Source organism: Argentina anserina, chromosome 3 (assembly GCF_933775445.1).
Source record: "Argentina anserina chromosome 3, drPotAnse1.1, whole genome shotgun sequence".
NCBI classification, from domain to species: domain Eukaryota; kingdom Viridiplantae; phylum Streptophyta; class Magnoliopsida; order Rosales; family Rosaceae; genus Argentina; species Argentina anserina.
In genome coordinates, this window is record NC_065874.1 from 25,851,836 (window position 1) to 25,865,102 (window position 13,267).

Below are 13,267 nucleotides of genomic sequence, written 5' to 3' on the forward strand. Positions count from 1 at the left end.
TATTTTGTATCCTTTAACTAAAACTTGTCGCTTCGTAATTTAGAATGTCTTTCGTTTTGCATGCACTGTAATTGTAATTCGGGTGTTTTTGAACACCTCCCACTTGATTTATGATGAGCAATTTTAGGCCATCAATAAAACTCTGAATAAGTTAGTGTAGTGTCAAAAATGATATCGGTATAGGTTGGGGATAGAGGGTACTCTGCAAGTTAGAACGTTACAGGAACTACTATTATTTACAAATATATATATATATATTATATAAATATTATATACAATTATATACAAGTTGTTTTAAGAAGTTTGAGATATTGTATGTATCAAGAACGTAAAGCAAAACCAATCTAATATATATACAATTATAAACATGTAACCATCTCCTTTACAAAACAAATTAACATAAAACCCATGTAAATAAATAGCTTTAATCTGCACAACCTAAGAATATGTCAATCAAGTATAAGAAACTAAATTAAGGTGCACTAGTACACCAAATTCTCCTATAATGTCCCGAGTCCGGTCAATCTTGCAACGAAGAATATTTCATACAATATGTCATGTAATTACTCAGTGCAACCATACAACACACAACATGAATCATTACGCTCATTGAGAATATAATTCCAAACATGCTTCATACTTGTAGCCTTTGTGGTCTAACGTATTAGCATGCAATTCATGATCTCAACTATTATTCGTAGTTGTTGCTACTTAAAAACTCACGTTTGTCTCAATAGTTTAACACAAATTCTTGCAAAACTAGCCATGCAGAAGTTAGCAATTATATAAAACAAGATCACAAATCTTCAAACACTTAAGAGGCACGAATTAGGTTGTAGAGAAATCATCAACTATTCAATAGCATAACTTTATAAAATCTAAAATTAATATCACAACCATGTTCTCAACATAAGGAATATCCAATCTCCAAAATTCATGTTAAACTGACAAAACTACAAAACATAAAGATAGAAATTGAGTCATATTTTACACTTATTCTCCGAAGTCGCACCGAAGGATGCCAAGATAAAAGCACTGCCAAAGGATAATGGAATGGCTGAATTTAGGGTTTTGGAGAAGTCTTCCGTGTAGAGAATAGGTGTAGCAAAATATGCGAAATATTTTGTGTAAAGGGAGAGGTCCCTGACATGTTGCTTCTTCTCTCCTCTTTATAGACGATGTCTCTCTTCAATTTCATATGCTATTAGGGTTAGGAAACCCTAATAATCCGTCCATGGACTTCTTGTGGTGGTATGGGCCTTCAAATAAAACTTTGATCCATAATAGGTAAATCGCTCAGACCGACCTCTGCTCACTAACTTTATCATAACTTGCTCCATAAAACTGATATTGCTACGATTCTAATGGCTCTGGAAAGTAGACTCATAAGGCTTTTCTATCAATGTATTATGCACAATTTTCCACCATCCGGTTTGCCCGCAATGATTTGTCGAAGTTGACTGTTTTGCAGAGGCAAAAATCTTGATATCTGGTTTTATTACTTTTTTTTGTCCTTTAAACACATATTTCTCTTATTTCGCTCCAATGTACCTAAAATCAATAAACGAAGTCAAAATCGACAATATTAAGAGAATAACTAAACTAAATAAAAGAAATAACATATTAAGAACGTCACATTATATGCTCCTATCAACCTATTATGATCGTATTAAATCGGAATGAGTTCACTTCATTTACTTAAAAGAACACTAATTCGCAATACACATGTGCTGCATGTGTAAAATCATCTTTCATGGTACTGGGTAGTTATATCTGTAGTGCCATTTGGAAATTTTATCTGTAAAATAGTGGGATTTAGAATCTATATGTTTCCTATTTTATTTGAATTTAAATTCATATTATTATTTTATTATTTACCAAAATAACCTTCAAAAATTGACACTGAATTAAAATTAATATATTGTGCGAGAGTGTTAACGTACTTTTACATAAATTTTAGTGACAATGCCTAAACAAGCTATAATAATATAGAAGGTATAAACTGCGGGGCATCCTAAAATAAATGAAAGGAAATAAAGAAAATCTAGAGAATTATTTTATAAAATGAAAAGGGTTTCTTATAAAAAAAAAGTCACTTTTAATACATGAAATTAGAAAAAAAGTCACCTAAGTTTTCAAAATTATAAAAAGTCAGGTTCTTAAACCTTTTAAAACGTTGCCCATAATTTTGTAAATATTTATAACATGTGCCACAGTCCATTATCTCAATGAAAAAAGAAGAAGAAGATGGAATGGTTCCAAATCGGTGGTGTTGCAGCCACCATCAACTCTCGCCAATCACAAATCATGAACCGCCACCGAGTCGGTGCTACTCACCTCCTGAAGCCCAACCCTTCTTAATCGCTTTCAAGGGGAGGACGACGATGAGAGTTCGATTCGAAGAAGCGAGTCACCGGAATCGACCTCCAAATCAACTCGTCTCAGGTGACAGACTTTACCTCTTAATCACTGATAGGCGGAGGCCGACAACAAGAGTTCGATTCGAAAAGGCGAGTCGCCGAAATCGACCTCCAGATCAACTCGTCTCCGGTGACAGAGGTGACGGACTTCACTGAGCTGGTTCACAAGGAGGCGTGGTATGGTTGTCGTTCGTCGTCGATGGTTGTGGTTATGCCTGGTCGCCCGCTTCTGGTTCAAATCGTCCTCCGATATCCCCTAATCGGACGCTTTTCTCTTCGTTCGAGACCTACTCTAAGCATGACGACATCCAGACCTCGCACGACGGCAGCAACATTGGTGGAGTCACTAAGGCGCCGTGAAGGAGCGAGGAGGCAAGCAAGGTAAGACTGCTGGCCATGGCGGTGTTGGTGTTTCCAATGCTGGTGTCGACATGAAGATGTTGACATGGGTGCTGGTGCTCGTGTGATCGGAGATGACTTAACATGGGTGCCTAGAGTAGTTTTTTGGGTGCCTATAGCAGATCTTGTTTTTCTTTAGTTGTTTCTTTTTTGTTTCTTCAATTTCAGTTTTCTATCAGTCACACCACCTATCACATTAACCGTCACACTACTTGTCATAGAACAATGTATGTGTGATATGTAGTGTGATAGACATAACTAGTGTGATAGGTAGTATGGCTGAGGTGTGACATCACATTAATGTTGATATTTGGATCGTATGAGTTGATTTGAGAAGTTCAATATCACATAACAGCAAACAAAAGTTTGTTATTTCTAATCATCATTATTATTATTATTATTATTATTATTATTATTATTATTCTTCTTCTTCTTCTTCTTCTTCTTCTTCTTCTTCTTCTTGTCACAACGTAGTTACATAAAACAGTGTGACATCGGGTGTGATAGGGGTGTGACAGTTAGTGTGATAGGTAGTGTGACAGCGGGTGTGACATGTAGTGTGATAGCAGGTGTGATAAGTAGTGTGACAGAGGGTGTGACAGTTAGTGTGAAAGGTAGTGTGACAGTGAGTGTGATAGGTAATGTGACATGAGGTGTGATAGCAGGTGTGACAGGTAGTGTGACAATGGGTGTGAGAGGTAGTGTGATAGCGGGTATAACAAATAGTGTGACGAGGTGTGACAGGTAGTGTGATAACGGATGTGACATGCAAAGAAAAAATGTCTTAATATGTGAAATTATGTTAAAATTCAAAAGAGATTGGTATGAGTATGCTCGAAATGAAGAGAATAACTAAAATTAAGGAATCTTGATCTCTAGTTTCATCGGAATTGCTTGGAACACCGCTATCGATGACGGCAACCCCTTGCGAGGGTTGTTGCGCCTTGTACGATGGTCGGTTTAGAGTAGGTAGGGTATCAAATGAAAGAAGGGAGAGAGATCTTTCTAACAGTACCAACCACTTTTAAATCTATTGCCAGATGACAAAGTTATGACCGGAATTATAAGAAGAAAAAAAAAGAAAAAAAAAAGGCAAAACAGTCTAAAAATATTTAAAAAGTGACTTTTATTTCTAATTATGTTCTAAGTTTGTTGACTATTTTCTTATTTCTACTCAATTGAGATAAATTTTTTATAATTGAGAAATAAATGGTAATTTTTTTTATAATTTATCATACGAGAAATTGTAATTGTTTTTTTAATTTACTAAAAGAAAAATCTAAAGAATTTGAGCAAATCTGTAAAATGTAAATCTCCCACAACATTATTTGCCTGTCAATTTTTGTCTCATTCATTCATGTGTGCACTCATTCAGTTGCTTTTAACAGAGAGAAAGAAGAAGCCGCTGAGACTCTTAGAGAGAGAATCCCCCACCTACAATTTCAAAGACCAACTCTCCATCCTTCAATAGCTCTGGAACTCTTCACCATTTCAACTTTCTCCTCTGTATTATTAAAACTCTCTCGCTCTATCTCCCCACTTCTTCAGTAGGTCCCACACGGCCTTGCATGGACATTTCTAGCACCTTTGATCGAATTTGAGAGTTGGGTTTGTTAAAGAATGAGGCTTTCTGAGATGGGCACGTCCCAAAATGACCAAACAATAGAAGGTTGGCTTTATCTCATTCGTTCCAATCGAATTGGACTGCAGTACTCCCGCAAACGCTACTTTGTTCTGCAGGGGCATCTTCTCAAGAGCTTCAAATCACTCCCTGTTTCTGGCAATGAGGTTCTTTTAGTTCTTTGTTCTACATTCTTTGAGTTTCAGTTACTTCAAGAACAAAGATGGAATCTTGATCTCTTTTGTTTGTTTGTCGGAGTTTTGATCATTTGGGTATTTGGAACTGCATTGTTTGAGAACCCTTCTTTGTATTCTTTTGTCAATTTTGTATGGACCACTATGATTTTGGGACAACTTGCTTCAAGTTGTTGTTGATTCAACTTTACTATAACCCTTCGTTCGTGGTAGACATGGACATGTTTTGCTGTGGATGTTTTCGATTTTTCTGAGTATGACTAGACATAGATAACATATAACTGATTATGTCACTTATGTGTTTAACAGAGTATGATGAACTCATGCACTTGACGCATTGACAGTTTGACGATCCTATTTTAGATAATCGGATAGTTTTAGAATGTAAATATGGAATTTTGCAGGACTTTTGTACAAGTGTGTTACTTTTGTGGCTGGCTATGTTGCTTTTTCTTGTATGTTTTCTTGTAAATGCTTTCCTTTATACTTATGGGTCGCAGAGGTTAGAGATGCCTTTATCTGGCTTTTGGCGTTTGAATTTTTATTCAGGAATATGGGCAGACTAATAAGCATTCTAGGCTTCTACTGTCCTTTTCTTATAAGAACTTTTTTGACCTTTTTCTTCATTTATCATCATTTTGTTTTCTTTAATACACATCAAATCCAGCATTATTTTACCCAAAATCAATGATAAGGATCTTTGTTTTTTGTTTTTTAATGCATGAGAAAACGTGAGGATGTTTAGCACACAGATGATATAATTGAAAATTGTATTTTCAGTCTTTTTCTCACAGACGTTTTATCATTATAAAGTTTTACTACAATACGAACCTTGATTTCTTCTTAACCTGTATATCAGGATCCAGTAAGAAGTGCTGTCATAGACGCATGCATCCGAGTGACTGATGATGGATGTGAGAGCATTAGTAGAAAAGTATGTACCTTAGTTTTCTATTGTAGCAATGTGTTCATTTCTTTGTTTTACTTATGTCAGTAATGATGGTTGTATATTCAATTAACACTGTTTTGTGCAACTTTTAGGTATTCTTCATATTCACACTGTATAATACATCAAATCACAATGATCAACTTAAGGTATGGAAACTATTTTCTCAAAATTCTGTCTCCCTTCCAAGTTGATGTGAGTTTAATTAGATTTTAATTTCGTAGTTGGGAGCAAGCAGTCCAGAAGAAGCGGCAAGATGGATTCATTCCTTTCAGGAACTTGCTTTAAAGGTTCTAATAGAGTTACATTTTGTAATCCTACTGTAATTTTTTATGCTAATATGACTCTAATGTCTAATTGTCCATGCATACAGAGCGGTCCTGATCTTGGGAGTAATGTTTTGGAATGTTCAAGTAGCATGTGGAAGTCCTTTAGGTGTGATGTTTATTACCTGTTCTTCTTATTGAATTCTTCTCCCACCTTGTTGTGTAAACTAGTGTGACTTTTTTCATTAGACATATAAGAAAACTTGAATAACAGGCAGCGGACTATATTTGGTACTCTGAAGTCTGAACCGATCATTCATACTTATGTTATCTAATTGTCTGAGCACTAAGGAGTTTACATATGTGCAGATTCGGTGGCTCTAATAGGGGAAGTCGTCTTAGTTCTATAGATTGGACCCTCTGTTCTTCTTCACAAACTGATGCTGTGACACCCGATGTTATTGCTCCTTCACCTTGGATGATCTTTGGCTGTCAGAATGGTAAGAGCCATCTCTGAGCAACTAAGGCTGAAATTGCAGTTCAATGTGCTGAAACTGCATTCTAATTCTCTTCATGTAATGCAGGTCTACGACTATTTAAAGAAGCAAAAGATAGGGATTCTCATGGGAAGGTTAGTAGGTTGTACACTTATTACTGTAAGTGGTTGTACAAAAAGGCAGTTGTGTTATTGACTGTGATTTTCACATGAGCAGTGGAATGATCATCCTGCCATCATGGCAGTGGGTGTGGTCGGCGGAACTTCAGAAGCCTTATTCCAGACACTTATGTCCCTTGGTCCCTCAAGATCTGAGTAAGCTTCCTGAGACTTGATAAATAAAATAACCAGTGAGAGAACAGTGGAAAAACTACCAAATTGAACTGTCAATGAAATCCCCAGGAACACAAAACAAACTGAAACTACAACAGTTTGCATTTACAATGATAAAGATTTGTCCAATTACAAAATAAGGTATAGCCGAAACAAAAATAAAGCTCCAATATGTAGTTAATGTCAATCATAAGCAAGTTAGAAACCCCAAGGTAAATAATTACACCCTAGCTATAATTTAAAAGTTGCGTGGATGCATATTATTGTCTCTATCATCGCTCCTTAGTCTTTTCTATTATTAATAAATGTTGGAGGAGCAACTTCTATGTTTCCTGAATCTGATATAAGGATATTGTTCCCTCTTAATCCATAATTGTATTAGTCAAATATTTAATCTCTCATTCATAATGTCATATATTAAGCTTGTTTGCAACTAAAATTGACTTGCACATATTGGTTTGTAGATGGGACTTCTGTTTCCACAACGGCAGCGTGGTTGAACACCTTGATGGTCACACTGATATCATCCACAAGCAATTATATAGTGATTGGTTGCCATGGTCAGGCCCATGGCTATAATGTATTAATATATGTCCTGAGGCAGTTGCCTAAATAACTTTTTGTGTAATTATCTTATACAATCGGCATAACATATTGCAGGGGAATAAAGCCGAGAGATCTATTGTTGCGGCGCTATTGGAGAAGGGAGGATGATGGGACATATGGTAGTATCCAATGAAAGGAACTAAAAAAAATAACATTTACATTAAGACATATATATTGAAACAAGTTGTAACATCCTTTCCTTTCCTTGCCACAGTTATACTCTACCATTCTGTGATTCACAAGAAGTGTCCATCCCAGAAAGGCTACGTCCGTGCCTGCCTTAAAAGTAATGTATGCTTAGAATTTATAATTTTTATAAATCTCTTAGTCCATACAGCAAGTGTTATTCATGGACCTCTGATAAATGAGCAAGAATGGATGTGTCTCCATTTAGTAACTTTTACCATGTTGATGTTGGGTAGCCTGATAATGTGTATCCAAGTGTTGTACTTGATGCAGTATTAACATTAGATCATTTCAAGATGTTTGCAAATCTTCCTAGAATGACATGCGACTTTTTACCCCTCTCGTGCTTCCCAATTAACAAAAGTTGTCTTCTTTTTGCTGCTTGTTTTTTCTTGTATAGTTGTAATCTGTACAACTGACTCTTCTATTATATCAACTTGTAGACTCTGCGAGTGAATAATTTGGAACTTACTGATGGGAAGATTTTAAGAAATTTATAACTCTCTTGCAGGTGGCGGATATGTTATATCACCTGTGAACCAAGGGAAACATTCAGTTGTGAAGCACATGCTTGCGATTGATTGGAAGTACTGGAAATCTTATATACAGACTTCTTCATCTCGGGCTATGACCATCAAGATGTTAGGAAGAGTTGCTGGTACTTTCTTTTGCTGTTGATTATTGGATCTTTGTATGTGTTTCTGTCATTGTCTTGAAGCAGTTTTTTTTTTTTTTTTTTTGCTTTTTGAATCAGTATAACATTTACAGTTTTTTTTGTATCGCCAGCATTACGAGAATTAATCAAAGCAAAAGTGGGAAACTATTCTTCCTCAGAGTTTTCATCTGGAGAGCTAAGGAGAAATTTTGGTGTGCATCAAATTGAAGGGTATGGAGAGGCTGATGCTCTGACACTGACTGGGGATGGGAGTACTAATGAATATATATCAGAAGAAGTGGAAAGATCACCTTCAGAACATGCTAGTCTTGTTAGCTTGAATGACGCGTCTGATGAATTCTTTGATGTGCCTGAGCCTCCAAACCTTGATGAAACAGAAACTGACTGGGCTTCTGGTTTTGGCTCCGACACATATTCACAGGTAATGATGTGCGTATAAATTTGTCACTGTTGGATCACAGTTGCTCGACTTCATGCTCCATCTGGTAGTTGCAGAATTTCCATTACATATCGTACAAAGTACAATATATATGCTAGTTACGTAGATCGGTAATTGCAGGAATGTAAGGTAAGACACACATATGTATTCTTATGTGCGTATCGGTGCATTTGTTTTATATGCATTTTAGATAAATTTTAGCTTGATTGACCTTCTATGCTCGTGAATGGCGATTTTTTTACCTTGGTAATTGATCTTTCATTCTTTAACTCTCTACTTTTTCAAGTAAGAGTTATTAACTTGGCTTCAATTGTATTCGGAATTGCAGGATATGCATCACCCAAAGTTATCAACTGCTGCTGGTTTTGTGAAGCGATTGCATGGCCTTGCGGGTTGTTATAGACAATTACTATTTAGTTTAAGATGTGTATTCCTTGCTAACTATTAGTTTTTGGTTAACTTGTTTTATTGTATGATCTGATGATGACTGGTTATCATGTACTGCAGTTCAGAAGAGGGGCTATGTGGACCTACAAGAGATGGTCAGAGAAGATGGTATGCCAGGCTACTACGGGTCCACACTACCAAAGTATTCAACTTGCTCTTTGGCTTGCAGTTGGACTGAGACAGACCCTTCTACTTTTCTAATCCGCAGCAAAAGTTATCTGGAAGACTGTAAGAAGGTTTGAACAGTACTATGTTTGTGATACTGTTGCCTAGCAAAAACTATTCTATATTGGTCATGTGTGTCCTAAAAGGCTAAAACGGCAAGAACAAAAACTATTCTATTCTGTTCCAATTATGTTTTTTTTACCCAAAAGTTATGGCCCGCACAGTTGTGTGGTCCAGCGTTAAGCGTGCATGTATTGAGTGCTGATTTAGGATGGCTACCTTTTGGAGTGTTGATACATAGTTTTCTTTGTTGTTCCAATCTCTATGTCTTGTTAGTACATTTTTAAAATGAGAAGCTCCTCTTGTCTACCAGAACAATGATAATGTGGTGAGCATTTATTGATAATAGTGACTAGGACTTTCTAATATGGAGTTCTCTGAGGGAACTGCTACTTCACTTCCAAAGTCAAATATTCTTAGACGGTTACAGAATGTATGGGGAGGGATTGCATATATTCTACTTCAGTTGGCAGTTGTAACTTATGTTTTGGTCCTTCTCTTTGTGTTTGTTTAATGTTTTCAGGTTAAAGCAAAGGGCACTTTGATGCAAATGGTTGCTGCCGATTGGCTAAGATCTGACAAGCGTGAAGATGATCTTGGAGGTCGTCCTGAGAACATTGTGCAGGTAATTTTTTAAGTGCAAACATGATTTTCTTATTAAGACAATTTTCTTCGCCACCTAATCCTTATAATGTTGATTGAAACTTTGAAGGCCAGTATAACCATGATTTTAAATAAGCTTTTATTCTGCAGAAATATGCAGCGAAGGGTGGGAGAGAATTCTTCTTCATAGTGAACATTCAGGTAAACCAATTGTAATATTTTATGATCTCATCTGCATGTTATTGCCTATCAATTTTACCAAAATATCTGTTATGTTAATCAGGTTCCAGGTTCCACCACATATAGCTTAGCACTATACTATATGATGAGTACTCCAGTTGAAGAGGCACCCTTGCTTGAGAATTTTATTAAGGGGGATGGTGCATATAGAAATTCAAGGTTTAAGCTCATACCATACATATCTAAGGTTAGTATGCAGTAATGGCATACTTCTTTGCTCTACATCTTCGTTAGAATTTACAGAAACAATGTATAACAGCACCATATGCCTGAACAGCTTATATGTGTGCGCGCTCACAACTTTGACTTGTGTTGTTTAAGTATCTAGATCCAAGTATCTCCCTTTCTGTTTCATAATGATCTGGAATCTGGAATACATCATATTGTGAAGCATATACTGTCATTATCTTTAATAATTTTCCTACATAAGAAAAAATCATTAGCTTTTGAAAAAAAAAAATTCCCATCCTTGAGCATGATATGATTTGGGTCATGAGTGTTTATAATTATGTCCTCAGGGTTCATGGATTGTTAAGCAGAGTGTGGGAAAGAAAGCATGCCTCATTGGTCAAGCACTTGAAATAAATTACTTCCAGGGGAAGAACTACTTGGAGGTACATTTTCATTAATAGTTATTAATTTACGTCAATATGTTGCTTGGGTGTGTAAGAATAACTTGCATATTGTTATATTATGTTTAATACTGTCATATACTCTCTAGAATGACAACATACATGAATCATATCTGCTTTTGGGAGATAGTTCTGTACTAGAAAAGCGGAAGGGTGTACCTAAGATGAAAATGTGGTATCCAGCTTACATTGAGATTTGCCTTTCTGGGTAATGTGCTATTTTTCTTATTCAGCTTGGTATTGACATTGGATCATCAACGGTTGCAAGGGGTGTGGTTAGTCTTGTCCTTGGTTACCTAAACAATCTTGTGATTGAGATGGCATTTTTGATACAGGTAAATGTCTCTTTTATGGTTTGATCATATCGTGAAAATTGATGACCAAGTTTGTTGTTGCCTAAATGTTTCTTTCATGCCAAATTGTCAACCTTTCTTTTCCAGGCAAATACGCCAGAGGAGCTTCCAGAGTATCTTCTTGGGACCTGCCGGCTTAATCATCTTGATGCTTCTAAGGCCATTTTAGTGAAACCATGATTCATACTCAACAACAAAATGTGACCTGCATTGAAATTGGCTTAGATTGAATGCAACATTTGACAGAAGTGATGGAAAAAAGCGGGGCTCTTTGGTGGAAGAAGTCATTCTTTTATTCATTCAATTTGACATTGGGAACAAAGGGCGTAGAATTGTAGGTATTGTTAGGGTAGATATTGCACTCTAGTAACGACGGCTTTCCTCATTAGTTATATCATTCTTTGGTTCTGATTTGTGACCATTTTCTCACTTCTCATCATCTGTTGATCAGATGTTGCAGTTTTAATATGGGAAAAACTTGCGTACAAACTAGTATGTACGCGTGCGTCCAAACTCTCGTTTATTTGCATACTTTGCGAATATAAATACATGATTTTAACCGTTCAAAGGTTTAGTTTATTACTAAAGATCATTTCTGTAAAAGATCAACATAAACAAAAATCGTCTTCATAGTCGATTGCATCAAACAAATGAACGGTTATGGTGAAAGTTAGTAGTCTCATGATCAACCGTCAATTTGTTTGATGCAATCGACTATGAAGACGATTTTTGTTTATGTTGATCTTTTACAGAAATGATCTTTAGTAATAAACTAAACCTTTGAACGGTTAAAATCATGTATTTATATTCGCAAAGTGTGTAAATAAACGAGAGTTTGGACGCACGCGTACATACTAGTTTGTACGCAAGTTTTTTCCTTTTAATATTGTATGTATCCCAATAACTTCAATTCAGTTTTTGCCTTACCTGATCGATCGCCTCAAGCAAACCTAGTGACTGGTAGAATGTATGACAGTTGGAGGGGTCATTCAACAGATACACGAAATAAAAATACGCCAATAGATGAAGACACGCGTGCAAAAGATGTACTTTCAAAGCTGGGGGAAGAAGTTTCCCCAACAATTAAATCTGGGGGACAAAGCTAAAGTGAGACGATTTATAGAAATATGCTTCTATACTAAATACTTTAAAATCATATAATTAAATTATCTTTAACCACTGATAAATCATACTAAATTACTCTTTAAAATCATATCATTAAAAAACCACATTTGTGAGGGGTTTTGTGGGTTTTAGATTTTTAGACTTCTAGGAAAAGATCACTTGAGCTATGTGTCTTTTGTTGATATTTTTTGTAGTGGGTATTCTTGTATTATTTTAAGGATTCTCCCTTTTTAGATGATTGTTTCAAATTTTTTACTTAGTAATATAATTAATTGAAGGATATGACGCTTCTTTCAACAAAAGTATCTTACAAGAGTTTACATATTGCATAATCGTGAGGGAGAAATGTTGAGCCAAATAAGCTTCAAACACAACTATTTTCAATTTTAGAAAAGCAGCGCATTGACCTAAAAGGCTAAAAGCAAGCTTAAGTATAACTTTAAAATGTTTCCAATTTTCTAATACAAGTTCTCATAATGATCTTGACCAAAAAAAAAGGTTCTCATTATGAAAAAATAAAAATGAACGGCGGCTTCAGTCCTGAAGCTCAGTAGCTCACAATGTCAAACCAGTTGGAAGTGGTTACTATGTAAAGGGACATATATAGATCACTCTCATAGTGGTGGGTCTAATAAAAGCTATAAGCTCCACAACCACAACCAGTGTTCTAAATATCGGGATATATCGGTGATATTTAGAAACCGATAGGATAAATGCCATATCGGCTTAATATATCGGTCAACTCAAAATATCGGGTCAACATGCGATATATCGGTGATATATCGGGATATATCGGGATATATCGGTGAATTTTTTTTCATTTGACTTTTTTTTCGGTGGACTTTTTTTTGGTGGACTTTTTTTTTTCGTGGACTTTTTTTTTCGGAGACTTTTTTTCGATAATTTTTTTTCGGTGATTTTTTTTAAGGAGACGATGTCGTTTGGAGGAATTTCAACGCAAATAGACAGAAGGTGATTTATGAAGATGATTTTATCTCAGAAAATGAGGATGAAGATAATGGAAAAGATGATTTTGACTTTGATTCTGATGATGAGAGAG

General features: G+C 35.8%; 1 protein-coding gene across 3 annotated transcripts; it reads left to right on the forward strand.

Annotated features, from left to right (window-relative positions):
• The first annotated feature begins 4,242 nt into the window (after positions 1-4,242).
• LOC126785884 (protein ENHANCED DISEASE RESISTANCE 2-like) lies at positions 4,243-11,519 on the forward strand. 3 transcript variants are annotated; one of them, XM_050511552.1, is made up of 21 exons: positions 4,243-4,607; positions 5,494-5,568; positions 5,676-5,729; positions 5,805-5,870; positions 5,954-6,015; positions 6,216-6,346; positions 6,431-6,477; positions 6,560-6,657; positions 7,140-7,235; positions 7,336-7,400; positions 7,496-7,567; positions 7,979-8,125; positions 8,254-8,564; positions 8,911-8,974; positions 9,090-9,265; positions 9,778-9,879; positions 10,008-10,058; positions 10,141-10,284; positions 10,616-10,711; positions 10,963-11,064; positions 11,170-11,519. In XM_050511552.1, the coding sequence occupies exons 1-21, from the start codon at positions 4,440-4,442 to the stop codon at positions 11,260-11,262; spliced, it is 2,220 nt and encodes a 739-aa protein (XP_050367509.1). In that variant the 5' UTR covers positions 4,243-4,439; the 3' UTR covers positions 11,263-11,519. The 3 variants fall into 3 exon arrangements, with proteins under 3 accessions (XP_050367509.1, XP_050367510.1, XP_050367511.1); XM_050511554.1 differs by having other exon boundaries at positions 4,569-4,607; positions 5,494-5,548; XM_050511553.1 differs by lacking the exon at positions 5,494-5,568.
• Positions 11,520-13,267: the final 1,748 nt, after the last annotated feature.